The sequence below is a fragment of the Eleginops maclovinus genome, chromosome 2 (assembly GCF_036324505.1).
Source record: "Eleginops maclovinus isolate JMC-PN-2008 ecotype Puerto Natales chromosome 2, JC_Emac_rtc_rv5, whole genome shotgun sequence".
NCBI classification, from domain to species: Eukaryota; Metazoa; Chordata; class Actinopteri; order Perciformes; family Eleginopidae; genus Eleginops; species Eleginops maclovinus.
Window position 1 is genome coordinate 4,700,743 of NC_086350.1, and position 26,662 is coordinate 4,727,404.

At 41.0% G+C, this 26,662-nt stretch overlaps 1 protein-coding gene across 7 annotated transcripts in view; it reads right to left on the reverse strand.

Annotated features, from left to right (window-relative positions):
* The window catches only part of plekha7a (pleckstrin homology domain containing, family A member 7a), a 129,864-nt gene that overhangs the window by 63,434 nt on the left and 39,768 nt on the right, over window positions 1-26,662 (reverse strand). For 6 of the 7 annotated variants that reach the window (XM_063907234.1, XM_063907244.1, XM_063907224.1 and 3 more), the window contains one exon: window positions 2,334-2,417. In XM_063907234.1, coding sequence (XP_063763304.1) covers window positions 2,334-2,417 — 84 coding nt within the window. Of the gene's footprint in view, window positions 1-2,333; window positions 2,418-11,946; window positions 11,966-26,662 lie in introns of those variants that run through there. The other variant, XM_063907270.1, reaches the window with a different exon arrangement.

A 26,662-nucleotide genomic window follows, 5' to 3' on the forward strand; every position in this document is an offset into this window, starting at 1 on the left:
GGCTCGGATTTTAGCGAGTTAAATGTCCATGTTGGATCCAAACTGTGTGCTTTCGTTTCTTTGTTAAATGTGTGAAAAGTGTGTTGCGTGCATGTTGTTTTACGTCACAATGAAACCAAACAAGTGGTATAAGAGAGTAAGCTTAAAAATGGCCAGGTTGGAGCGAACGTGAATGATAACTAAGATTTAATGTATCATTTAAGGGCTCGATAAAAACCAAAGATAAAAACAGTCTGGGAACATTCAAAAGAAATGGAATTAAACAGATATTAAAGCAAATATTAAGATCAACTTTGTGATCAACAGGCTTCCATTGGTTGGCGGTATCATCGAGAGCCTTAGACTAATCCACAGAGGGCAGCATACTGATACCTCAAAAATCAACAAAACAGCCATTTTAACATTTGAAACATCCTTTAGACGCTAGCTTTTACAGGCTTGAAGTAACTCAGGGTACCTTCAAGGCTCTAAATGGTAGGGTCGGAGTGGTAGGGGTCAAGGGAAAATACACAGTGTTCTTGTTGTTGTAATTTTTGGAGCTTAGACACATATTGAACCTTCCATTTCTACAGCAATGCAAGTCAAATGTCGAATAAAATCACCATGACTGCTGCAAGGGGTATGAATTCAAATGAGCTTTTTGCTGCCCCCAAATGTATTCTGCAAGCTGACATTCAAATCCACCTCCCGAGGGCTTCGGCAGGTACATTTGAATTGCTAGAGAAATGGAAGGAGAGCTGGAATAAACAGAGCTTTATCCAGAAAGTGGAGCGCAGTACTTAAAACACTGAAACACTGTCGAACAATGCCCTGCGATATGATAACTGTTATCTTCCACCCAAACTGATGCACACTGCCAGGAGCAAAATGCTGTTTTTCTTACAGGATTGACATACACACAAACAGCCACTCAAATCCTAAATCCCTGTGCTAACAGTCCCCAGAAAAAGCGTTTTTTTTTCCTTGTTGTTTTTGGATTGTTGTTGTTTTTTTTAATGAGAAATTCATCACTCCTGAGCCTCCATTGTGGTGAAAGTCTGGTGTGGGTTTAGTCCCTGGCAGGAAAACTTTTCATACACAAAGCCTTCAGAGTGCAACGTCCTCTAAACAGGCGTGAGTGAGCACTTTACCTAGTTTATTCCAGAGGGACCTGCACTGTGATAAAGCTTCTTTTGAATCAAAACACAATTATTTGGAGTTGGACTCAGTGAAACCAGGTGAAGAAAACAAATAGTCAATATTATCCACCACCTGCACAGACATAGAAGGATAGGTGGCTGGTAAGTGCAAACATGTCCCTGTCCTATGTCCCTGTGCTTGGATGAAGCAGGCTATAACACACAAGGACACCAAGACACACTCCAGAATAGGAAAACACTTCATCACTTTCTTGTGAGGGACAGATCAACACAACTCAAACCCTGACATGTTGAAGGCCTCGAGCCAAAACCAGCTGCTCTTCATTGCATTGTTGCTGGACTTTCACTTTTAAAGCTTTTGACCTTCTTTGAAATAGATGAAATTGTGGCAGAAATCCCTACTAGAAAGCTTGTATCCTCTCTGCCCTTTCCTCTGCATGTGTACAAACAGTTAAAATTGAGAGTAAACAGCCGACGAGATTAGTTTAGCATAAAGATACGAAATGGGGGGAATAGCTAGTCTGGCTCTCAAGGGTTAATGCATCTACCAACATCTAGATTGTGTTTAATCCATACATTAAATGAAGCGTACATTTTTGTGAGTGTGGCAAACGTGAGTTGCTATTCGTCGGCTGGGAGTAATGACCTCCTGGAGGACGCAACAAGAAGTACATTCAGCCAGACTATCAAACAAAATGGTCCAAACAGAAAGAGAGATCAACGTTATACTGAGCGCTGCTTTAACACCAGCAGACAGTAAAAACAAACTTCTGGTTTTCTATTCAGAAAGCAGGGAAATGAAAAGGCCGACATCCAGACTGAAAACGATATGCTTTTCTCTTTAAAGCTGCTATATACCCACTGAATAAAGTACAACCTTCTAAACTTGATAGGAAATATGAAAATGATAACTTTAAGGCATGGAAAGGAGTCACAGACAAAAAGAAGTTCAGACACAAACTCGTGAAACAGTCAAGTACGAAATCCTTTAAATCCTTTCAGATTTCCTTCGTTTTCAGCCACATCACTCATAAAGGAAGTGATCAAATAACCAGGTCACAGCAAGGCATTCAACTCAGGGATGGAAACACAGAATTTAAGCCTTTATAATATCAAACCACCTGGAGAAAGCCAATGTATCACAAAGGTTTGAGGTATTGGGCTGCAGATAAGTAAAGAAATGTAATAACTCACTGTTCCTGCAGGATGAAATCCATGTTCTCCGCAGAGATCTGCCCGCTCACAGGATGGCGAAACGCCGTGGTCCTCTGGTTATGACTGAAGCAACAGAAGGAAGAGAGAGAGAGAGAGAGGAGACAAAATTAGCTCCACTGAAAACTGTGTGAGGGTATCAGTGTGGATTTTCACCCCCACTGTGAGCACAAGTATAGCCAACACGAGCCGATCATTCCCCGGAGGAGTAGCGGGATTACATGCTCTCCACCCTCATGGACCTTTCTTTCATCCCTGACTTTCCCAGCCCTATGCAGAATGTGAGGGCTGGCTGTGGGACCCCACCCTCCACAACCCCACCCAAAGCGTCCTGTACAGCAATCTGTCGGGCTCAGCACAAAAAGCTGGACAGTGCAGGCAGGGCCTCCATCAGTTATAGACTGGGTCAGTCGCTCTAAGCCTCCGCTGCAGCGTCAAAGAATCGGACAGGGTAAACAACACGAGGGGTCACAATGTGTGTGAGAGAGAGAGTGTGTGTGTGTGTGCGTGTTGTTCTCCAATTCAACAGGAGCATGAATGCTTCACAGCGAAGAGTACACAATGGCTGCACTGGTGCATTGATGGTTACACTGAAGGTCTGCAGTGAATGAACTCAAGAGGTTATCTTTAGTCTGTAACGCAGATTCAGAATTATTGGAAAAAAGTCGGAATTCTGTCTTAAATATCAGAAGTGACTTGTGGTCAAGTCTAAAAATATATATATATATACGTAATCCTCTTTTGTACATATAAAGGGAGACCTCCCACAACAATATGTGTTAGAAAATATCTGAAAATAACACAAAATGACAACATTTGAAAGTATAAATGTAAGCTGGCTAGTACTTCTGACATTTTTCCAACCAAAATTAAACTTTCACATTGAGTTTAATGAGTTAAATCAATGTACTCCACCCTATAAGTCTATTTAACATCATTGTAAATGACATATTGTTTAGTTTTGGACTGTTTCTTTGAACAAGATTCTCACTGACAGAAGTTTAACTGGACTGTACATTTGTATTACATTTAATATGCCATTATTGCACACAAAATGTATTTTATTTGTCAGAAACATATACATATTTTCATATTGCTGGTCAACTTATTATATTTTCACTCTTTTAGTTCTGCTCTATCTTTTGAGATGTTTATATTGTATAATTGTTTATTTTCTACTCTTTTTTATTTCTAATTATGTGCATTACTTGTTTTACGTGCTGCTGCAACAAAAGAAAATCCCAATTTAGGATAAATAAAGTATATCTTGTCTTATTCTACAGATAAAACTAAGTATAAACAAGAGTCATCATGAAAAGACTTCTAAAATAACAGGGTAAGAGGTTGCAGTGCTGTGGCTGAGAGTTTGGACGCTTCCTCCATATTTCTTCTGCATAATATCGACTTTTTCCTCGACTGCAGGTTGTGTTTGGTTGTCAGGGACCAGGAAGAAATGACATCCGGAACTAAGAATTTATAGATTTCTACAGCCCTGACGAATCACCTCCAATGGCCCTCAGAGGACTGTTCTCACATTTACACATGAATGTTTGGGAATGCAAAAAATGGCTGTTCAGGAGCATGGAGAACCTCTGTTTCCACAAGAGAGCTACAGCGCCGGAGGAGATGGTGTTCGTCATGCTGCCAGAGTGTGTTTTACAGGACAAAAAAAAAAACAAAACCCTGTGCTGTAGACAGTGGCATCCCTCAGGGGGATCCGCTTACTGTTCCAACATCACAAGCAGCGCTGCCGTCTGAGGCGCTTTAAGAATTAATGATGGTCTGAATAGGATGGAATTATAAATCGATCAGTCGGAGCAGGGAAAAGGAAAACAGATAGTCCCGACGGGGCTCTGAGTTACGACTGAGACACTCTCCTCTCAGAGCAGCTACACATTCAACAGACAATGCTAAACGGCAGCCGCTGTTTAACATATAGACAGCTAGCTGATTATTGCAGGGGATATCATGCGTTTTGTGGAGGAAGTCCCTTCAACATGTTAAAGTGTCAAGAAAATGAAGCAGGAACACAAAACACACTATCATATTTCTCATTATTGACAAACGTTTTGTTTCTTTCATAGTTTTCTTGTCTTTCAAAATCAAAATAATAAGAAAATCCATCTTTCCATTTCATCCCTATATCTGTATTATCAGGCTATGGTCAAATATATTTTATAAAAAGATAAGATTATATTTGGGAAAGGTGTGTCTTTGGTTTTCTCAATTGATTTCATTAAGAACTGTGGATTACATTGGCAGGGTAATGTCCTATATGGCGACTTAATTAGTAGGAAATTAGGCATTATTAGATTACTGTTTAATTATGGTAATGTAAATCCATTACACTACAAACATTGGGATTCAGGGAGGCTCTTATTTAACACTGCTCCGATATTCTGTAACTTCCAAGTGGGAATTAAAAGGGCTTTTTTTATGCGTTTGGGGTTTTCCTTTCCTGTAGTGTGTTATTGGTTTTAATGTAAATGATCTGAAAGTTTAAAATCCTCAAATGCTGAAAAGCCTGAAATGCCTCCATTGGACTCCTTTGCTTGTTTATGGAACATAGTGACATCCGTTTGTAACACTCGTGCTTCTATTGCTCTCCAACACATTGTAGGCTAAGGGGCGGGACATCCCTACGTGGTTGACCAATCACAACAGAGCCGGCCAGCTAACCAATCAGAGCAGACTGGGCTCTGGTTTCAGACAGAGGGTGAAAAGAGGAGGCAGTATAAGAAAAATAAAGAGCTTTTTGAACATTAAAGCATGTAAAAATGTTACAGAAGAGGAATAAAATACTAATATGAATCTGAAAATGAGCATAAATCAATCCAAACACAGTAAACACCAGCTCAGAACTGTTACATATGCCATGATGACAGGTGTAAACCATTTCTCATTCACACAAACGTGTAAGAACTAATGGACGCACGCAGTATTCACAAAGAGCTTATGAAATTAAATGCAATATGTTAAACCTATTAACACTGATCCCTCTGCCAGACTGTCTAATGGTGGGAAAGGTATTTTCTACCACTGATGACACCCTGAAATCCGCTCAGTAAATATGGATCTTCATCGCCTAAATTCACACTAAGGCTTGTTTATTTCCCAGCTGATGTGTGAAGCACTTCTCCAGGGGGGGGTCTGGTAGATCCAGGTCTGAGAGCTCACAGAATATGAATGCAAGTGTCAGTGTCCTAAAAGGTTGTTTATCAGCAGTCTTTTCTCTCCTGCAAAGTCTAAAATAGTGCATGATATAACAGACGTGATTGTGTCATTTCAGTAGAGCTGAACAACGACCCGAGCTGTAAAAGGGAAACATGATGAAGGTAGCACTAAAAGCTTTATAAAGCCCCCTTTTAACAATGCCCTTTAACTCAGGTGATAAAAGACTCAATGTACCTCACATCTCCGAGTCCATTGTGTGTGTTTCTTATCATAACCGCAGGAATAGTGCTGCTTCAGTAGAGTGGGGTGACAAAAAAGTAGCAGTGTTAAACATAGCATGGTAAATATATCTTTTGTGTGACAATGCTCAGGTTGACAGAGAAAAAGGCTACCTCCTGTGGACCATTATGTGCAAGTCATTCAAACAGGAAGAAGTGTATCGAAGGACAGAAGTCAATCAAAGGATCAGAAAGAAATCCAGATAAAAGACATGTCGGAGAAATATTCCTCCTTGTTAAATAGGTCAAGATCACTGCTCGTCCCTGGAAATTGGGGACTAACTATATAAAATGGAGAGGACCAGTTTAGAGCAGAGGTGGGAGGTAACTAAGTACACTTACTCAAGTACTGTACAATTTTGAGGTACTTTACTTGAGTATTTCCATTTCATGCTACGTTGTACTTTTTGCTCGACTACATGTAGTTAATACATTTAGTTGCTAGGCAGATTTGGATTAATGATGGTAAATATAATCTACCCTTAAATCTGACTTTAGTTCACCTGGAGTAAATCCAGCAGCTACCCTGCAGTATACAAAGCCATTCAAACTAGCTGCACCTTTACCAGCTCTGAGAACACTTTAATGATCAATCATTATAAAACATATCAGAGATATTATTCTGAAATGGACCAATCAGACAATGACTACTTTTACTGTCGCTACTTTAAGTACATTTAGAGGAGAGTACTTTCTACTTTCACTGGAGGAACATTTAGAATACTTTCACTGTGACAGAGTATTCCTACACTCTGGTACTTCTACTTTTACTGAAGTAGAAGATCTGAGTACTTCTTCCAGCTCTGGATTAGTGGCAGGGAAAGAGGAAAGAGGATAAGTGCATCGGTAACTCGGCAGTAGAAGTGTATTCCACTCCAGCAAACACTCGTGCTGTCCTGTAAACTTTCACCTTCAAGGACAACTGAGACTCTGCCTTCCCCCATTAGCGCTCCAGACTTACATAACTACAGCTCACTTAGAGCGTCCTGTCCACAACAAAAAACCCAGCTCCCACTCATTCAAACAGACTACAGGTGGCTTTGCATGCAGCTGTCCATGAAGTGTGAAGCGTTTACATGCAACGACTAAGAGTATTGTTCGACAATGTGCAGCAGACTCCTTAACTCTCCCCTATGTTTGTGTATTTTTTGCATGGATGAATAAAGAATCCTTTTGTTTCTTCTGATTTTACAATGTTGAGTTGAGACAAAATGTGGTTATGATCTCATGTGGAACAATATATTTTCAGCGTTTTATCTATAACAAAAGGACTAAAAGTTCTCCAATGTAAAGGTTTGAATCCTTTTCTTCAAAACTTTATTTTTAGATCTGTTTGAGTTCAAACATGTGGTCATCAACATTCAGTAATTGCATCTTTATGCCCTGGGAGGATTCAACTTACACAGAAAACCAGACAGCCATTCATCTGGATAAAGGTGCAGGCAGTGACGTAGTCCTACGGTGAATGGCTTGTGCACTAATAGGTCTCTGGTTCAAGACCCTAATATAAGATATATGTTGTGTGGGATGGTAGCTGGAGAGGTGCCATTCATTCTCGTGGGCACTGCCAAACACTGACAACTCTTCTCTGTGACACCTCTCTATTAATGCACATGCACGGGCCGAGTGTTTATACGTCCTCAAAGGGGAATCTCAAAGAAGGACTTGCATGCATTATTAGTGATGCATCCTTTCTTAAATGGTATCTGTGATGCATTTGGAAGGACGGAATAAATCACAGCCATGATTATGCAACAGATAAAGTTAAATAACAACATGAAACCTTAATGTGATTCACACGCAGGTAATCTAGGACTGATGATTCTGCCTCAGTCCATGCAGGAAAGGATTGTCCTGTTTCTCAGCTTCATGAACACCATTTATAAAAGATGCCAGGCATGATGCACTGACGCTAAAGCAGCATTAATCATTTCCTCCGAGTCTGCAACATATCAATCCGACAAATTAATCAAACTTGCCGAGTCCTTCCTCTCACCATTAGTGTCAGTTTGGGTTCTCACATCTGAAGCCAAATGTGCTCAGACACATTCGGCTCCATCTGCTTCAGCAGGGACTCTCAGCCGCCGCCGACACGAGACGGATCGGCACCAATCAGCTGAGATCAGACACAGACTGCGGAAGATATTACAGATTTTATGGGATTCTGGCACCTGTTTCTGCACCGACCCCAGCAGGGAACAGACGCCGCTATCAAAACCATCACAGGAATCACAGTTTCTGTTGAGATAAAGACTTTAAAAGTATGTGTTTTTGACACAACACCTTGCTTTATAGAATAATGTATACAAGTCTAGACAAAGAGGCCAGATTTAAAGAGTTTTCAAAAAGTAAAAAGCTAAAAATGCCTCTCCTTTTCAAAACAGGAAGGATTTTTAGTAAATGTATTTGGGCCACATTCCAAGGCATACATTCAGACAGGTTTTTCTATTTATTTATACTGTATTTAAAAAAAGAAATAGTTTGTATTTTTAACAATGAATGGACTAACCAATTCAAGACATTAACGAGAGCTTTGTGCAATGACACTGCACAATCTAGAAGATATACAACTGGATTTGCATGCTATGTCCACAAACACAGAAACCCAAACAAGCTGTTCAGACTAAACGGATCATTACTTTGTCATTTGAGATAAAATAACGACCTAGAGACCGCTCTGCCTTTCAAGCCCGTTTAATTTCATGATTTGTTGCTCTTCTATCAATCTCCATTTATCAGACGAGCTCCCCTGCATCCCGAGCACACTTTGTTTCTTCCTCCAAAAGGCCTGCGACGCCTCGAGGGAAATAAACCGAACCTTCCTCTAACAACACGATCCTGAGCCGCTGAGCTCCGTCCATATCCTCACGACATCAGTGAAGGACGGGGTGGTGGAGCTCTGGGGGTTACGTAAACACGGCACCCCACCTCTCGTGCAAACACACATGATCACACACATACCGCACGAGCTGCCACACGCTTGCACCTGCTGCGTCACGTGACCCGGGCGACACCGTTTAATGAACCCCAGCTGCTTTACTCCTGTTTGTCCTTGTAGCCAAGTAACGGAAAAGCAAGGAGCGACGCCTAAAATAATTCAATCGTATACTTCACTGACAAAGTAAATCACCAGCGAATGTCATTAGAGTGTTTATATCATTTAAACCATATATCTTCAACACATCACCTGGCTTTTGGGCGACTAGTGACATTTTATACAGTAAAACAACTATCAACAACAAACATAATCATAGATACTACATTAAAGTCCAAAGAGCTCTTGATTTCCTGTTCAAAACAGTTGGCATATCCTGAAAACCAAAGTCCCTTGAGAGCCACCATGAAACTGTTTCAATCCCTTCATACTGAGACATCAAACTCTGGGGGATTTCTCTGATATTCACTCAGATGCTTCTTCCCAGTTAGTCATGATTGGCTGACAGTCATCCTTCTGATTGTCTTTTGATAACCTCATTGTCCAAAATTGCCTTATAGTGTTCTTTGCAGACGGTAAGAACAACAAGACTTTATCTGATATACGTATAATCAACTTTTGTGATCTAGTTTTTAGTATGAATGCTGTCAGAAAAAACTCCCTGTCATCCGCCTTCAACCTGTATGAGCATTAAACAAAAACATATCAAACATCAGATTCAATCATCTATCTTAAGTTCAAATGCTTTGTGAGACAATCAGGATGTAATCACATGCAATTGTGCTCTTCACTTCTAACAGCATGCCAGATAAAAGCAGAGGAGAGCTCTTGAAAGCAGAGAACATTCATGAGAGCAAAGTTAACTCACTTAAGCTTCAAAAGAAATCAGAAGCTTCAATTTACCAGAAAGTAATCTAGCTGATTACATAGAGACAAGAGGTATTTCATCTGTGCAATTGTTTTCGATTAAATAGGCCTTATTATGCTTTTAGGGGTTTTCCCTTTCCTGGTTAGTGGATTTGGTGCAAGTAAATGGTCCGCAAAGGCTAAAAAGCCAATAAAATAAGACCTTTTGGAACATTAAGCATGTAAATATGTCACAGTAGAGGCAAATATGAACCTGAAAATGTGCATAATATGTCCTCTTTGATTATTATTACCAATGAGTTTGTGCGTGAGTAAATGTGGTAATGATTCACTGCTGTTAAAACGCCACAAATAGCACTCTGACATTTCCTTTATTGGATGCTAGACTGATCAATCTGTCACCATCACTGATAAGCTAAACTTCCATATGACTGCAGCTCTGATCTCTGATAAAAAGCAGGAATTTTACTTTGAATCTGAGTTTTGAACAGATGTGCAGCAGACATTGTGTTTTTATTCGTTGTGCCGAGTGGGTGTACTGTCAGTCAAAGGTCTTCGGCTATTTAAAGGGTTTTTCCAGCTGAAATGTGTTTGAAGTGCAGCGAGGAAGACAGTGGGGGGGCTGAGAGGACTGCTGCCGGTGCATTATGGGGAAACACAGCAAGGTTATTGTCAGTCACAGCACAGTGTACATGTCTAACTGAGTGTGTGAGTGTGCATGTTGTGTGTGTTTGTACAGTAGAGAGAGAGAGAGAGAGCGAGAGAGCAAGAGAGCGAGAGAGAGAGAGAGAGAGAGAATGCTTGTATTAACAGTGAAGGTGGGTGGGAGAGAAAATCCCTGTGTGTGGGGGATTTTAGCATTTGCAGACCATTTACATGCACCAAAACCTGTATAACACACCACAGGAAAGGGAAAACTGCAAAAAGCATTAAAAGCAATAACCAAAATACTTCCATTTTTGGCAAAATAAAACCCTCAAAGAACTCCACATTAGTCCTGTTTAACATGCAGTGGTCTTTAATATAATTAAATAAAAGGACCCTAAAAAATATGCTCTTTATAAAAATGTCATTTAACATCCATTGGAATAAGCATCCCCAACACACACACACACACACACACACACACCTCTGCCAGGCACTAAGTGACACTCTGGTGCCCGGCCTAATGTTTAAATGAAAATCACCTAATTGAGTTGCACAAAGCCCCAGCTGCGGACGGTCCTGGTTTGGCTGCAGGACTGAAGTAGGTTAAAACATTTTCACAGTGGGTTCCTGGCAGCGTGCAGAGTGGGCCGCTCTGAGTATTTATCAGCCTGAGAGTCAGAAGAGCTTCCTGACAATGCTTTCAGCCGGCAGCGCTCACAAACAGCATGACATCTTTTCTTTTTTGTAAAGATTTTTAAAGCGCTGTCCTGACGCATTAGTGCTAAACAACTGGTCCGTGCATTGATTAGTTCTTTAAAAAAAGAGTCAAATAAAGCCAAACTCTTGCTTGTTACAGTGATTGGGAGTAAATGCTCATCTTAAACTCATTATTGTTTTCTGTTTCTGGACCAAAACTGAGCTTGTGATGCAAATCCTTCATCATTTTAAAGGAAATATTCAACCCTAACCCTTTACTTCAAAAAGTGATCAATGTTTTGTCTCAAACATTAACAACAAATCAATGCAAAACTCAATACAGATGTACGACTTTCAATGAAGCACACCAGAAAAGTGCAGTATATCCATTACTAATCATCAGTCCATGCAATGTCAAATGAGCACGACACAGATTTTAAAGATTGGGTAAAGTAAAATATAGGAGTTTTAGAGAGCCAGTGTTGGTCAGATATGGAATCTAGGATCCTATAGTATAGCAAAGTGAAGAGCTCACTGTCTGGAGAAAAACAGAGCGATACAACGTCATAAAGTTATCTGCAGAGCTTTGAAGGGTGCTAACTAAATCCACTATGTGTTCATTTATGGCAGGCAGTCGAGTCTTTGGTTGCACACACAATCAAAGTTGTATCCTAATCAAAATTTGGACTATAGTGCAATATTCTAAATCGAATAAAGTGAAAATATCATCTTTAAGAAGCACTGTGGGGCTGGAGACCCGGCCTAGAAGCAGTATTCGGTAAGTCCTCCTGTATTGCAATATCACTCCTCGAAGTAATCGCAATTACCTTCTTACGGAGACACAGCAGCCATGCCAGCAGCTCTAACCTTACCCTTCCACCTGGTTGTGCCGCTTGCACTCCAACATCAAAACCATACAGAGATGCAGGAAGATTACTCAGCATAAGTTAAAGTTAAAATGAGAAGAAAAACAGACTTTTTCCTGTAGTTATTTTACCTGTGTCACTGTTGCCCCTTCATTACTCTGCTCCCCCTCCGAGTGTGTGAGCGTGTGTGAATGCACTGCAGCAGGAGGCAGCCCCAGCATGCAGCTCAGTCCTATAACTGGCCAGGGGGTGAAGAGATGGAATACAATCTGACCACTACACACACACACACACAGTCAAACACGCACACACACACACTTAGCACGCCCCTGCTGAATTCCTAGCAGGCCGCCGCTGCCTGTAAATATCTCTCTTGGCCCAGTGACACATTTGGTTCAGCTCCATGCTGCTGCCACCATCCCCTGTTCAGGTTTCACAGCCACCCACTGCCACCTACCCACACACACTCAGGAAACATCACAAACACACAGCCTCTGATTTTCCTCACAGTCCATCTCTCTCTCACGCTCTGCCCATCACTCCCACTCGGGCTGGAAAGCGTTCAGAATCGCCGCAGCCCTCGTTTGATTGAATGACTGCGTATAAAAAGTCCTCCCAGATGTTGTCAGGTTAAGTGGAAGCAGACGTGTGTGTCGCTGTGGCAGAGTGAGAGCTGAATGCCTCCGGCGTGCCCACTGCCACCAGAACCACTGTAATGAGGGGTTATTAACACACAAGCCAAGAGCCCGTAATGCCAGTCCTTTGTGCCACATTTCATTTTCCGGCGCGACTGTTGAGCTTTTCAGTTGCTTTATCTCAAATTGTGCAAGGCTTTCAGAGCGAGGCTGGATGGCGGTACCAATTTAGTTACCAGAAAAAGAAACAGGGAAGCAAAGTGGATTATTCTCCAGGCTATTTACTCTAACTTTTACTATTTTTAGATGACTACCTAAAAGTCCATATAAAGCTCGCTCTTAAGCTCATCTTTAACTTCTTATATTTATATAAATATTTTTATTCAATTAAATATATATTTTGGGGAAGCCTTTCCGCAACTTATTTTTATATAAATATCTTTATGCTACTTTATTTCATTTATATAATAATGATCATTTTTTAGGACATTAACTTCTAATATTTATATAAATATGTGCTCAATTTTATATATTTTTCTGGCAAATTCTTTATGTTTTCATAAATATATAAATATTATAATTTAATTCACCTTTTATTGGACATTTTTCTCAAATTCATTTTTAATACATATTTTATTCAAATATTTTTACTTTATTTCACATTTTTATTTGAACTTTTATTGGACATTTTTCTTTAAGTTCTTATTTTTGAATAATTATCTTTGTACTGTTTAATTGTATCTTTTCATTGCCAATTTTTATATCATTTCTTATAATTCATTTAATCTTTTTTATATTATTTTATATATGATCTAATATGGAGGAAATGTCACCAAACCTGTTTACCCCGGTTTAAATAAAGCATTATTCCGTCTCATTTTTAGCTCCTCCGTCCCCCCCACTGTTTATTGTTCAGACAGGAAGTAGGGCTGAAGTGCTGCAGCCCTCTATATAAGATCTCAACACCTCAGGAGCTGTTGATCATTTTGCTCATTACATCATGGTGCTTTTATAATGCCAAGCAGCCCACCCCCCACCATCACCCAGCTCTGGTTTCAGTGTGACCCAGTAAAATGAATATCATCTCATGCAGCAGAGAGGAAGAGAAAGGAACGACTGCTGGCACACTGAGCTCCGACACCATGCCAGTAAAAACTGAGACCCTGCTGCCAAGACCCGGACAGACACACGTGCCATCCCAGAAACAGCAATGTACCACTGGATAACTGACAGGGTATTTATATGGGATGTAGAACCATGACAGTTCAGCAGGCTTCAACAGTTTAATTGCTGGCTTCAAATTCAGAGCAGTGCAAAAATGTTATAGTGATGATACTTCTGAAAGGTGATCATTTATCTCAATCCTACCCTGTGTTTTCGGTGTAGGATGTTTCTCCCAAAATAAATACTTCACCGATGTTTCGTTCTCTGTGTTGACAGCCAACAAAAAAGGTACATATTTCACAACACTGCTGCAAGAGAAGACCTGCAGGCCCCTCAGCAACCCTTCCCAACACACACATGGTGACAAAATAGGCCTTAGCTCAATGGGAAGGCAGGTGCATGCGCTCAAAGTGCTGCTAAGCTAATATAAGCTAACATTGCATAATTAGACAACCCACATAAGTTCACCCAACTCCTGAAAAATGATTGGAAACTGCTATTGTTTTAAGTTTGAGCTAAGTAAAAGCTTTTAGAGAGCAAACTAAACAGTACATAACCATGCAGATCAATTTAGAGCAGGTGGAAAACAAGTACAATTTCAAATAATACTCGGATATGTGGAAAACCATCATTTCCATTTGGCCTTGAGCATGCCCTGAATAGATGTGCCAAATTATCTGACTCATTATTAAAACCTCTCAACCTGCAATGGGTAAACACGCTCGGGGCAAGCTGTGCTTATTAGTTTAAATGAGAAATGTTGCCGGTTTTACCTTCGCCTCATGGTTGCAGGTGGCAAAAAAAATATCTAAAAAGTGAAAAGTATCTGTGCATCAAGGAAGCAGTTTCCATTAGGTTTATCACAGCGATGCAGGGCTACCTTCTCTCAGGTGTTTTCTTCAAGCTATAAAGTTCAACAAATACATTTCCACTTATCTGCAGAACAGCGGTTTATTTCTCGGTCAAATTCAGCTTCCCTTAAACCAATTTCCTCCCACTGAATCTGATTTGTAGAAACTGTTTTTAACCATCTGTGTTTTCAAGGTGAACAGATGGCTATTTTGTTATATCCTCTCCACTGATGCCCTGTTTTTGCATAATGACGGCTGCAGTATTAACCCACCTCTTCACATGCGGAGTAAAATACCTGGACAACTGTTGGATAGATTGTAATGAAATGTGACGCAGGAAATGATGTCTCCCTCAGGATGAATTGTAATAACCTTTGTGGTTCATCCTGAGCTATCATTATGTTTATGTGTTTATGCACCACCAGCAACACTCCCAGCGTTCCCATCCAGCTCAGCCTCAGCTGTGGTCTGTGTTGAGTGCTAATTAGCAAATGTCAATATGCTAATACGTTAAGATGGCAATTATGGAAACATTTCACTAACTAAATATCATTTTGTAAACATTATCACTGCAGGCATATTAGCATTTAGCACAGAGGGCTACTGCACTGTGCTACTTAATAAATCAAGCTAGCAGGCACGTCAGTTTTTAAAGGTTAAAACAAAAATGTTGGATAAGGGTCACATTTACAATGGCCACACTGTTATAGTATGCATTACCAGTGAAGGATTGCTATGAAGTACACACTCAAGTACTGTCCCTTTTATGCCTTTTGGAGTTTTCCCTTTCCTGTGGTTTTTATGCATGCAAATGGTCTGCAAAGGCTAAAATCCCAAAGTTCTGTCTAGATGGAGTTTCTCTCCATTGGACCATTGGACATAGTGACATCAATATGTAACATTCAGGCTTCTATTGGCTAACACTCCAATATCTCTAAGCAGTTGACCTATCACAACAGAGCCGGCCAGCTAACTAATCAGAGCAGACTGGGCTCTGGTTTCAGACAGGGTGAAAAGAGGTGCTGCAGCACAGGCAGTATGAGAAAAATAAAGAGCTTTTTGAACATTAAAGCAGAGACATGTCCCAGTTGAGGAACACAAGTACAAATATGACCTTGAAAATGTGGATTATAGATCCCCTTTAAATTAAATGTTGAGATACTTGTACTTTACTTAATAATTGTGTAGTTATGCTACTACGCTACGAAAATAAGCATAATACATGAACACATGAATACCTCAATAATTATAATATATTCTGAAATGGGCCATAATGCATAATCAGTACTGATGGTGCTGGTTCTTAAGTAAGTAAGATCTACTTCTTCCACCTCTATGGTGTGACGGTCACAAGGGCTCATTCTTCAACACTCATTGTACTTTGAGAATAATCCCATTCCAATTACGCTGACCACATGCATGAACATTTCCTGATATCTCCATGGAAATCAGATCTCTGCCTGTTCGACACTTGTCTTCATTCAAATCAGACGTGACGTTCCCCCCCCCCCCCGTGCCTCAGCGCCTCGCTGCCTCTAATCATATCCCCTCTCTTCAGCGGGCTGAGGAGCTGAGTGCCTGTTAAATGCCTTATTGCAGAGATAATGAAAATATTTAGCATTAGCATAAACAGGATGGAGCCCCGTGAATCAGAAGAGCATGTAAAGGGGTGACTAATGCCGAGGCTCATTACGGATGTGCATGCACCGACTAAAAAATTAGCCTCGACATTGCAGTTTGTGCCTTCACGGCAAATAAGATGTATTGATAGCAAATTGAGAAGCTGCTTGAGCGGGAGAGAGGATTCTGGATGATTTTGGAGGCTATTTAGGGCAAACTGATTGTTAAAAAATAAGTATTTTTGTATGGATTTGTTAATTACAAGCGGTTTTTAAGATAATAAGGCCATTAGTTTGACAAAAGTGAGGATTATATAGTAACAGAGGACAAAAAAATGCAGTATTAGAGTTAACAGATCCGCATAGTAGCAAGGCTTCCCATCTAACGGCGGCTCTTCAGCGGCTGCGTGGGCGAGGGTCAACATTAAGCGGTAACGTGTTGGAAAAATGTGCCACTGGTGTAACTCAAGCAGCGGTTCAGAGCCTCAAAGCTGCAGAATACTGTGTGTAATATTATAATGCAATACTTTATTGATCCCTGTCCGTAATTTCTCACTTTGTTTGCATACCTACAGAGCCGCTGGGATTCAGGGAATTGTTGAAGGCACTAAAATATAATTAAAACAACTTTCAAACAATGCTTAAGACAAACAAGTCAGACTCTTGTTTCCTAGCTCTCTACAGGAAATATAATTAGAAAGTAGTACAAAGGAGAATAATACATCGCAAAACAGAAAATAAAACGGAACTAAAAAGTGAAATATCTTCATGTTGACAGTGAAAGATACACATCTGCAGACCATCTGTCAAATAAACACTATGAAGGGGCAGATTACAGGTAACAAAATGTAAAAGTGGGATATTATTTACATTAAGTGTGCAAAGGAACAGCATATCATTAAAACTGAAGCGTGTTTCCACGTTACTTTGATCCCTCTGCAGCGCTGAAGCCAGACTAAAGGTTTGTGAGGACAGACTCTGAGCCGTCCATCCCTCTGACAGAGCGACAGGTAGATCTGCTGCAGCGTATCTACTTCCTCTATCTCTTCCTGTCTGACAGCATGTGGAGATAGAGAAACTACTGTTCATACAGGCGGGAGGATCAGAGTAAACAGAGCAGGGCCGTGGAGCTCTGCTGACAACAACAAACAATGTAACGCTAGATAACTGGAGCTGAGAGAAGACACATCTGGTAACTGCATCGTCCCTCAGATGATCCTGAGAGGTTAGGAAGAGTCCAGGCCGTTACTTTAATCAAGAAGGTTTAAAAGTTAATCATTTAAAGAATAAAATATAAGGATTCAAATATTAAGAAGGGGATAAACAAAGAGAATGTGAAGAGAGATATAGAAAACATCTATTATCCACCACATTCAGCATTTTTACTGTGTAGTTTTTCTTGATATGGTTTAACAGATTAGAGTATCCCAGGAAGAAATGTGTTTGGAATATTTATTTTTAAATGAGAAAATGAAAATACAGCACTCATGGAAAGCAAATCCATGAATCCACCAACAAAGATTTGGGAAAAATCATCAGGATTGGCAGGAAGGTGGTCAAAACAAAGAGATAAAGTGCATCATTTGCATCTTATAGGTGGTCTGCAAACACACGGGAGAATAAGTGGGTCTTGACTTAAATACAGTGATGATATCGTATCCCTAACAGAATTACAAACAAAGGAGGAATCCTAAAGTATAGCAGGGGTTTTTGGGTTCTCGCTTTAAATAGCAACGTGTGGTCACTCTAAAACCACCTTAATGTAATCTGCAGTGCCACATGACTCAGTGTCGCTGCCCTTCTCTCTGGGGTGATCATATTTACATTGATTCCAGGATAAATCAACCTTTGTGCCTCTCAGAAGAACATGTACGGGACTATTTATAGCGCTTCCTGCCTGCATGGCTTGGCAGGCTCCGATGCAAACAACCTCAAAGCAGCTCCTGACCTTTCCTGCTCCCTCACACCCCGGTCTGTCCATCAGAGACCGAGTTTAACCCTTATCCAACACCTTGTTTCTGTGTGTGTTTTTTCTCCTGTTCTCTTTCTCATTGTCCCGTTCTGCATGCTATTATATAAAACTCATCCCTCAGGCATCAGACTGACACTGGACGTATAAAGTATTAATGTTTTTCATTCTTAAAAACTTTTTGTATATTTGGATTTATTTATATTTATCTTTGAATGGATTTCTTTTTTAACTTCTTGTGTTTTTATAAATACGTTTTATTTTTTTACTCATTCAAACATTTATCCTTGTTTTTATTTATTTACTTTAACATCTTGTCTCATAAAAACTTAAAATGTATCGGACAATTGACTTTTTAGGTATGTAAATATAATGTTTGATTTAATTCTTTTTGTTGCACATTCTTACTTCTTATGTTTAAATAAATATTAGTATTATTCTTTTTATTGATCTTTGATTTAATATAAAATGAACAACAGTTTCCCTGGAATAAATTAAGTGTTCTGCCCCTCAAAATCTTAGCCTTTACAAGAAAAATCTGTCTGATTGAAATTGTATTTTGGGCATTTATCTCATTTTCACCATCGTCTTCCCTTGTCTTTATTTCCCAACAGCGTCCCATCTCATGTCCCCTCACAGCTGCCGCCCCCCCGCCTCCCATCAGACACACACGCTGTTATAAAGCTGCTCCATCGGTTAATTGCGACTCCATCAACTCTCAGGATTGGGATTCTTTGCTGAGATGAGCCGCTCGCTCTTGATTGTGTCTGCATTTTGTTGTAATAGAGATGTCCATCACAACCACTCACAGACCGAGTGGCGCCCACTGCTGCTGCTACGGGTCGCCCTCAAGAGACTGATTCGGGACATTTTGTTGCTATGGTAACATCGAGATGAGGCTTTAAATAAGCCCCCCCCTCACTCTTGCCCAGTGCAATATATTTTCCAAATAGCGCTGGGATTTTATTGTGGGCTTTTGCAAAAGAAAGAGATTAGAGTGTTTACTGCAAGTAACACCTCTGCTGGGTGTGTGTGTGTGTGTGTGTGTGTGTGTGTGTGTGTGTGTGTGTGTGTGTGTGTGTGTGTGTGTGTGTGTGTGTGTGTGTGTGTGTGTGTGTGTGTGTGTGTGTGTGTGTGTGTGTGTGTGTGTTGTGTGTGTGTCAGGAGAGGAGCTTTCACATCCTGACGGGCCCCAAATTCTCAGAGAGGAAGGGATTTGGTGTGTGTGTGTGTGTGTGTGTGTGTGTGTGTGTGTCTGTGCTTGTAAGAATGTGTGATGTGTGTGATTATCAATTGGACTCGAATCAAAGCTGGCAAGAAAGAAAGAACAAAAGGAAGAGTTTAAATAATGAAGTAAGCAAAGAATGACTGGAAATGTGGTGCTAAAATGGAGTGGGTCTAACAAAATGTAACGCGGAAACATAGTTTATAAAGAATACATAAAATAATTGTAATTTTCCGGCCTTATTCTTAGTGTCCTGGAGCTTTACGCATCCCACACACTCTGATCCCATTCATCGTAACAGGATCTAATAGGTCTGTTGCATATTATGACCCATGATATGACAGAAAACGACTAAGGGGGGGCTGACTTTATTCATCCTATACATCTTCAAAGGCTGTGTTAGATTCATATGTTTTGTAAGACTGTCTATAAATAACTGATAGAGTGGGACGCATTGACTGAGATGGAGGTGAAAACGGCAAAGTCACAGGACACACACACACACACACACTTGACTCCGACAGATGAGCGTCTTCTAGAGCGAGGAAAGGAAATGCTTCTAAATGCCATGCAGCGGCAACAAATTGCACTCTGATCCGACACCGCAGGACCCCGTGATATTTAATTAACTAAAATCAAACCGTCGGCTCTCACGTTTGATTTGGGTGATTCACTGCGCTAATCCAGATAATTAAAAGTGGTCACAACTGTGAGCATGAAAAAGTCAAACACACACCTCGGCCCTTAGCTGAACGGGAACGATTAAACTCTTGTGTGAATAGAGAAAGTATACAGTACAGACTGATGGTATTCAATTATAACTCCTATTAAAAGAGACATTATTCTGAAGGAGCAGACCTGTGAGCAGCGGCTTAAGACGGGCATTCAAGTCGTGGACGATCAATTAATCAATCCAAGCATCAAAGTGGCAGGTTCAAAGAAAGCAATACCATTTAGTCACCTCGTCGTACGCCTTAATCTCTCAAAGAGGAGAGGTTTTTTTACTTGTTTATGCTCGAAGAAAATAGAAGAAAGCATCGAGTGTCTTGATGAAATGCTGGGAGCAGGAGTTCCCCATCAACCTGCGAGCTCCTTTCTTCCAGTATAAAGCGCCATGAGGCCATCCATTGATCTTCCTGAACACAAATGAACAACAACAACATCTAGAAAGTTAAAGTGACACTTTCTTCTGTCTTTTTGATGTCTGTCAGATAAACCAAGCCCATGATTTCTCATATTAAACTGCAAGACAAATATTATATTTAAACTTCAAGCTGTTTGTTGAGCTCGGGTCAATTTGTCCCCGAACTCTGACACCGACGAAGGACTCGCAGCTGTTGCAGTTGTGCCGCTGACACACTGCAGCCCATTTAGCGTACGGCCAAATTTACTCTGCAAACAATCTTGTGAATCCCAGTGGGAGGAAAGGAAGACGGAGGAAGCAAGATGTAAATAGATCTAGTAAAATGACAGAATACTTTTAGATGGGATATATTAAGAGGGTTGTTCAGGGGTCAGCGACTGTGGATTGGCTCTGTGTTGTCCATGACATTTAGGGTTGGGTTGCTAGCCTATAGTCAGTAAACTTAGAATGTGAAGTAAAATAGCCTTAAGTTAAAATGTATACTAACAAAATGTGATGCTCCAATTACAGAAAGTAAGGCCAACGGTGGTTACCGCGCTCTGGGTTAGACTCCAAAGCCTGGAAGTTCAGACAACTCCTTTCAACGCTATATCTTCAATAAAGGCGTTTTCTGGCCCCAAAAAAGATAGTTCAAGTCTTAACTGAAAGCCACGCGTCAACAAAATCTCCAGGGAATTTAAACTTTTTCCATTTTGCGTCGCTGGGGCCGTTCACTTCTTTTTAATCACTTCACTGAAGCTTCAAAGACGTGAACACTTCCTCCCCAGCGGGCGATGCAAAAGATCTACAGCGGCATTTATTACCCAGGATGCAAATGTGCCACTGAACTAAAAACTTCCAGACCACAGCAGGCGGAGAGATGCAGGCACTAAAAATAAAATCCATCCCTGCTTTGAATCTCAAGTTGCACATGTGCTCCTTTTTTAATATCCCAGATAGTCCGAATGTATTTTTAGGAGCAACGGCTGCTGAAATATTACAGAGTATGGACCTCTGTGGCATAACTCAGGTATACAATGGCACTTTATGTCTCATTAGGAGGTGGAGAGAGGAATCCGGGCTTCCCACAGACACGGAGGAGAATCACTCCGGTTCTGCTCCGACCCACTCTTTCCTCTGCGAGTCCACAGAGGCCGAAGCGAGACAGAGTGTCTTCTTGTTTGGAGTTGCCAATGTGGGAAGTGAAATGCATGTGATGGAAATGTGTTTGGGTGTTCTCGTTTGTCCTATTTAACATTTTTCCTCCGCAGTATCTGCACTTAACGCCTCGTTGCCGTGCCAAACTACTACACTTGCCTTCACAGGTCACACATAATGGTGCTGTTGTTGTGAGTAATAGTTTTGTGAAGCATATGCACCTATAGGGCGTCCAAAGGCTGAGATAATTGGAAAGTTGCTGCAGTTCACTTCTGAGCAGTCAACTTTCAAATGATCTCAGTGAGGTTAAGGATATTTTATCCCAGCTTCTCTAAATGCTCTTCTGGATTTATGCTTCAATCCAGTACAAAGGTGACTAGACAAGATTTATACTTCTATGCACACCAAAAAAAGTTCCTTAATTGAGTAACACTACACTTAGAAGATAAATACAACAGCTAAAGAGGCCCTATTAAGGTTTTTGGGGGGTCCTGTAGTGTGTTATATAGGTTTTAATGCATGTCAATGATCTGCAGAGGCTAAAATCCCCTGTGATCCTCCAATGGAATCCTTTTGTTACTTCCATAACATGGTGACATCACTATGTAACACTCGCGCTTCTATTGGCTAGTGCTCCAACACATTGTACGTGATAGGAAAAGGGGCGGGACATCTCTAAACGGTTGACCAGTCGCAACAGAGCCGGCCAGCTAACCAATCAAAGCAGACTGGGCTCTGGTTTCAGACAGAGGGTGGAAAGAGGTGCTGCAGTACAGGCCTGTATGAGAGAAATAAAGAGCTTTTTGAACATTAAAGCAGGATACATGTCACACCAGAGGCACTAAAGCCCTGAAAATTAACATAGCATATCCTCTAAGACTACTTTCACTGCCAATCTGTCTCTGGGCTGTAATGGGACAGTACTCTATGGTGTGTATACGGTATCATGCACAGCCCCTCCTCTCCATACGTGTACAGTGGCTGCTTTGATTCCACACAAAGCGCTCTCAGATTAGGCCGGGATTAGAGCCGTGCTGCCCACACCGACCGAGCCAGCCGGGGCGAAATGTGAGACACGAGAGACTGAAAGCGTTTCGGGAAAAGACAGATGGAGACCGGGGTGAGCGGCTGAGATCAGAATCCTACACATCCCGCTCTGGCATTAGAGTAAAGGTCTGTTTTTCTTCCCCACACACTGCTGCTGGTAACCTGCAGAGACTCTGAGGACTCCATCTACATTAACGGGGTCTGCTAAACACTATTCACTCTTTAATAAGATAATTACGATGGGAAAAAAACAACACAATTTAGTGTAATTTCCCCGGAGTCTATCGGCATATTAGCATCCTAATGTGAACAATTAGTATATGATAATGATGTATGCTATAAATAGGAACAAGATCTTCTTCTCAAACCTAATGGACTTTTGACAGTCAATGCATCCCCGCTGCACATGACTACTTAAAAATACTGACGCAAGATCTATCGTAAGGCAGATCAGAGATGTTTTGGGGTTTTTTCTGGGTCCCAAACACCGTGTAACCATGTATTCTCATAATCTCCTCAGATTATTTTGCCTTTTTGATTAGAATTAGTTACTAATAATAATAATAATAATAGATTTTATTTTGTAAAGCACACACAAAAACAACGTCATCTCAAGGTGCTTCTCAATGCTATCAGGAAAAAAAGAAACTAATATGTATAAACATATTGAACAAAATACATAAAAAGCTAGGGAGCTGAGTTTTATTTTTAAAAAGGTTAAAATAAAAGGACAGTCAGGAGGTCTTAAGGCTTTCCTTGAAAACCGAGAGTGATGAAGAGGTCCTCATGTTCCCTGGAAGCTGATTCCACAGACGTTTATTCCTCTCGACATTGTTCCAATCCCCAATGGCTTTTAAAGTTTTACTCAAAGTTTGAACGGTTCTTCTAAATATCAAACCTCTTCAACAAAATTAACTAAATGAGGTTCAAGCGGGAGCTAGAAGAATGCTATATGAGCATTAAGGTATGTGTGGTTACAACTAGCACACATACCTTACAAAGTGTTTTAATGTGCCTTAGTATTTAGCCTCGAGGTAGTGGGATCAGTATTGGGAATCAAGTGAGGGGTACAAAGGGACTTGGCATCCTTTGGGCCCCTTGGTACCTGTTGTAACTTGTTTGATTTAACGCAGAGAAATTATTTGTTTGTTTGCTTACAAAATAAGCAGGAGAAATGTTACCTGGTTTAATTTTGAAATGCTTGACAGGAAATGCTTTTATTTTGAAGTGCAAGTCTCTATGTTTTTCGGATGTTGAAAAAGAATAGGAGATGTCGAGCACATGTTTCCACTACAACCACCATTCCCTTTGTAAACGGCTGCATTCATTCAAAGTAAATGTTCCGTTTGGACTAGACCCGCCTTGTTCATTATTCCACTACACAACAGTACCAATTGAGCATCATGTAATCATGCCACAGCCTACCTGAGCATTGTTGCTGACCATGTCCAAGACACTGGTTACCTACACTGCTCCCCGGGCGCCGTACATAATGGCAGCCCACTGCTCCTAACACTAGGATGGGTCAAATGCAGAGACCGCATTTCGTTGTCCTAGTACTTGTACTCTGTGCAATGACAATAAAGTTGAATCTTCATCTTCTTCATCTTCATCCCTTTATGACCACAGTACCCATTTTCTGTTGGATACTACTGGCGCCAAGAGACAAAGCTCAAGTCACCTCCAACTCCCTTTGCTCAAAAGGCCTGCACAGTCACCAGATCTCAATCCTGTAGAGCACCTTTGGGATGAGGTGGATTGAGTCGACAAATCTGCCTCAACTGCGTGATGCTATCATGTCAATGTAGACCAAAATCATAGAGGAATGTTTCCAGCACCTTGTTGAGTTTATGCCACAAAGAATTAAGGTCTATCTGAAGGAAAAGGGGGGTCCAACCTGGTAGGGTGTACCTGATAAAGTGGCTGGTGAGTGTATATTGTATTCACTGGCGGTGTTAAAGAATGAAGACTACTGTTACTGTATGTATATAGGCAGCATGTGAGGCTCAGGATAGGGAAGGCTAATATTGAACCACTATCAACACCACAGAGGATGGTTCATGTTTACAACAGCAACTCTCTACACCTACCGAGCAACACATACACATTCACTGAGACTCGGATAACCTCAGAAGGCACTGATATTACTCTCGACAAGAGCTCTGATTCTCTCTCCTACCTCCTGAGGCCTGAACAGAAACACACTCCTTCCCAACAAGTGTTCAGCACCTCGTCCACTTCAACCAAACCCAAACAGAGGTGAAGCGTTTGAAGTCAGCAGCGCTAGAGGGTTTGCTCCGGGCTACCGTCCACTCTCTGCACCGTTTGAGTCAGATGAACCCATAGCCAGCAGGACAATTTCAACCGATGGTGGAGAGGTATACCCATCTCGCTGTAATTCAAACCGCTCATCTTCACAGCTGCTGTCTATCCCCTCAGCCCTGATCCCTCACACTATATTACACTCCCAACCAACAGATTTTGGGCTGGATTTAGCCGCCAGACCTTCAGTGAACTCTGTAAACCTTTGCTTGTTTCTACTTCTCCCGTTACTCATGAATAAGGCAGGTTAAGACGTGTCTAGAATTATAAAAAAGGGTTGACATTTGGACAGTGTCCCATTAAGAATCTGAAATGAGCTTGTAGGGTTGGACAACATAACATACCCGTTTACCATCCTGGCCACGTAGAACACACTGTCGGTGAATAAAGTTAACCTTGCTAAATGAGCACTGGGAAGATGCTGACATTAGTTTGCATCGTCTCTCTGGAGTTATATCACCTGTGTGAAGAATGCAAACACTCAGGCTGACATGTTGACAGTCTGGTGATGCAAGTTTTTCATCCAACATCACGAAACCTTTCGGGGTGTGTGCCAATATAACTCCAAATCAATCGTATTCCTACAGAGAAGCTGCTCACCGATCCACATTGTTATTTCCTAATCTGATTGATTCCTGGATGTGCAAAACTCTCTTTGATTATCAAGCTTCTCCTGTTACATCTCAGACAGACAACTCACTCTTCTGTTTATTAAAAGCAGCATATATTTTGAGTTGGCATCTAGGCTCGGATAAATCACCCCACAGATTCACAGAGAACAATGGGTGATGATTAGATAACTATCCCTAGTTCTTTAAAGCTGCTGAGTCATATATTGCACCTCAAACAACAAATACATCCAGGTTTCTTTACCTCTACAGAAAAAAGGAGAGTCAGAGAAAGAACGTCATTCAGAAATCTCAGTTTCAGTGTCAGCCTGCTGCCTGCCACTCGTCCACCGACAGACCCACCGGACATCCATCCCCTATTTATTCTCTGCCCTATGACCAGACATCTGACACCATCTTCATATTTCTGTTCTCATTGAAGAACAGATATATTGTTTTTTCTGGCATCACTTAAACATTTTATGGGGAAAATCAGCGAGAGAGATTGAGATTCAAGAAAAATGTTGAGTGGTCTCTTGATTTTTTCCGGAGCAAAATCACATTTGAAAAGCTGCAAATATTTAACCTTTTTCCTCTAATTTTAACAAAGCTGTTGTTGAATATTCAGTCTATTGAGTAATCCTTCCCCACTAACAACAGTATAATCTGCCCAAAAAAAGGCAACCGATATTCAAAAGGCGCATTTTGATACACAAGAGCCCACCCTCTGGATATGGTTTCTGTTTCCCTGTCCATATAATGCACCAGGGTTAAGGCTTTCCTGTGTTGTCTGACTTTATTGCAACTGTCTACCATCACCTCCATATTGTTACCCCATCACTTCCATCACAGACTAACAAAAATGTGGAAGGACCCTCGGCCATGACACTTCTCTCTCTCTGTTAAAGCTGTCCTCATCCTGTCTGCTGCACTGACAGCCGGCATTTTGTGACATAAGGGCAGCCTCCCTGAGAGTGACTGGTGGGGAATTCATTTTGTCAAAGTGTCAGACCCGTCAAATATCCAGCAGCCGAGTGTCAACACTCCGCAGGAGGAGAGGGAAATCTGCAGAGACAAAATGACAGATCCTCCTGGAGAACCCCCAAGATAATATGCTTGGTCCAAA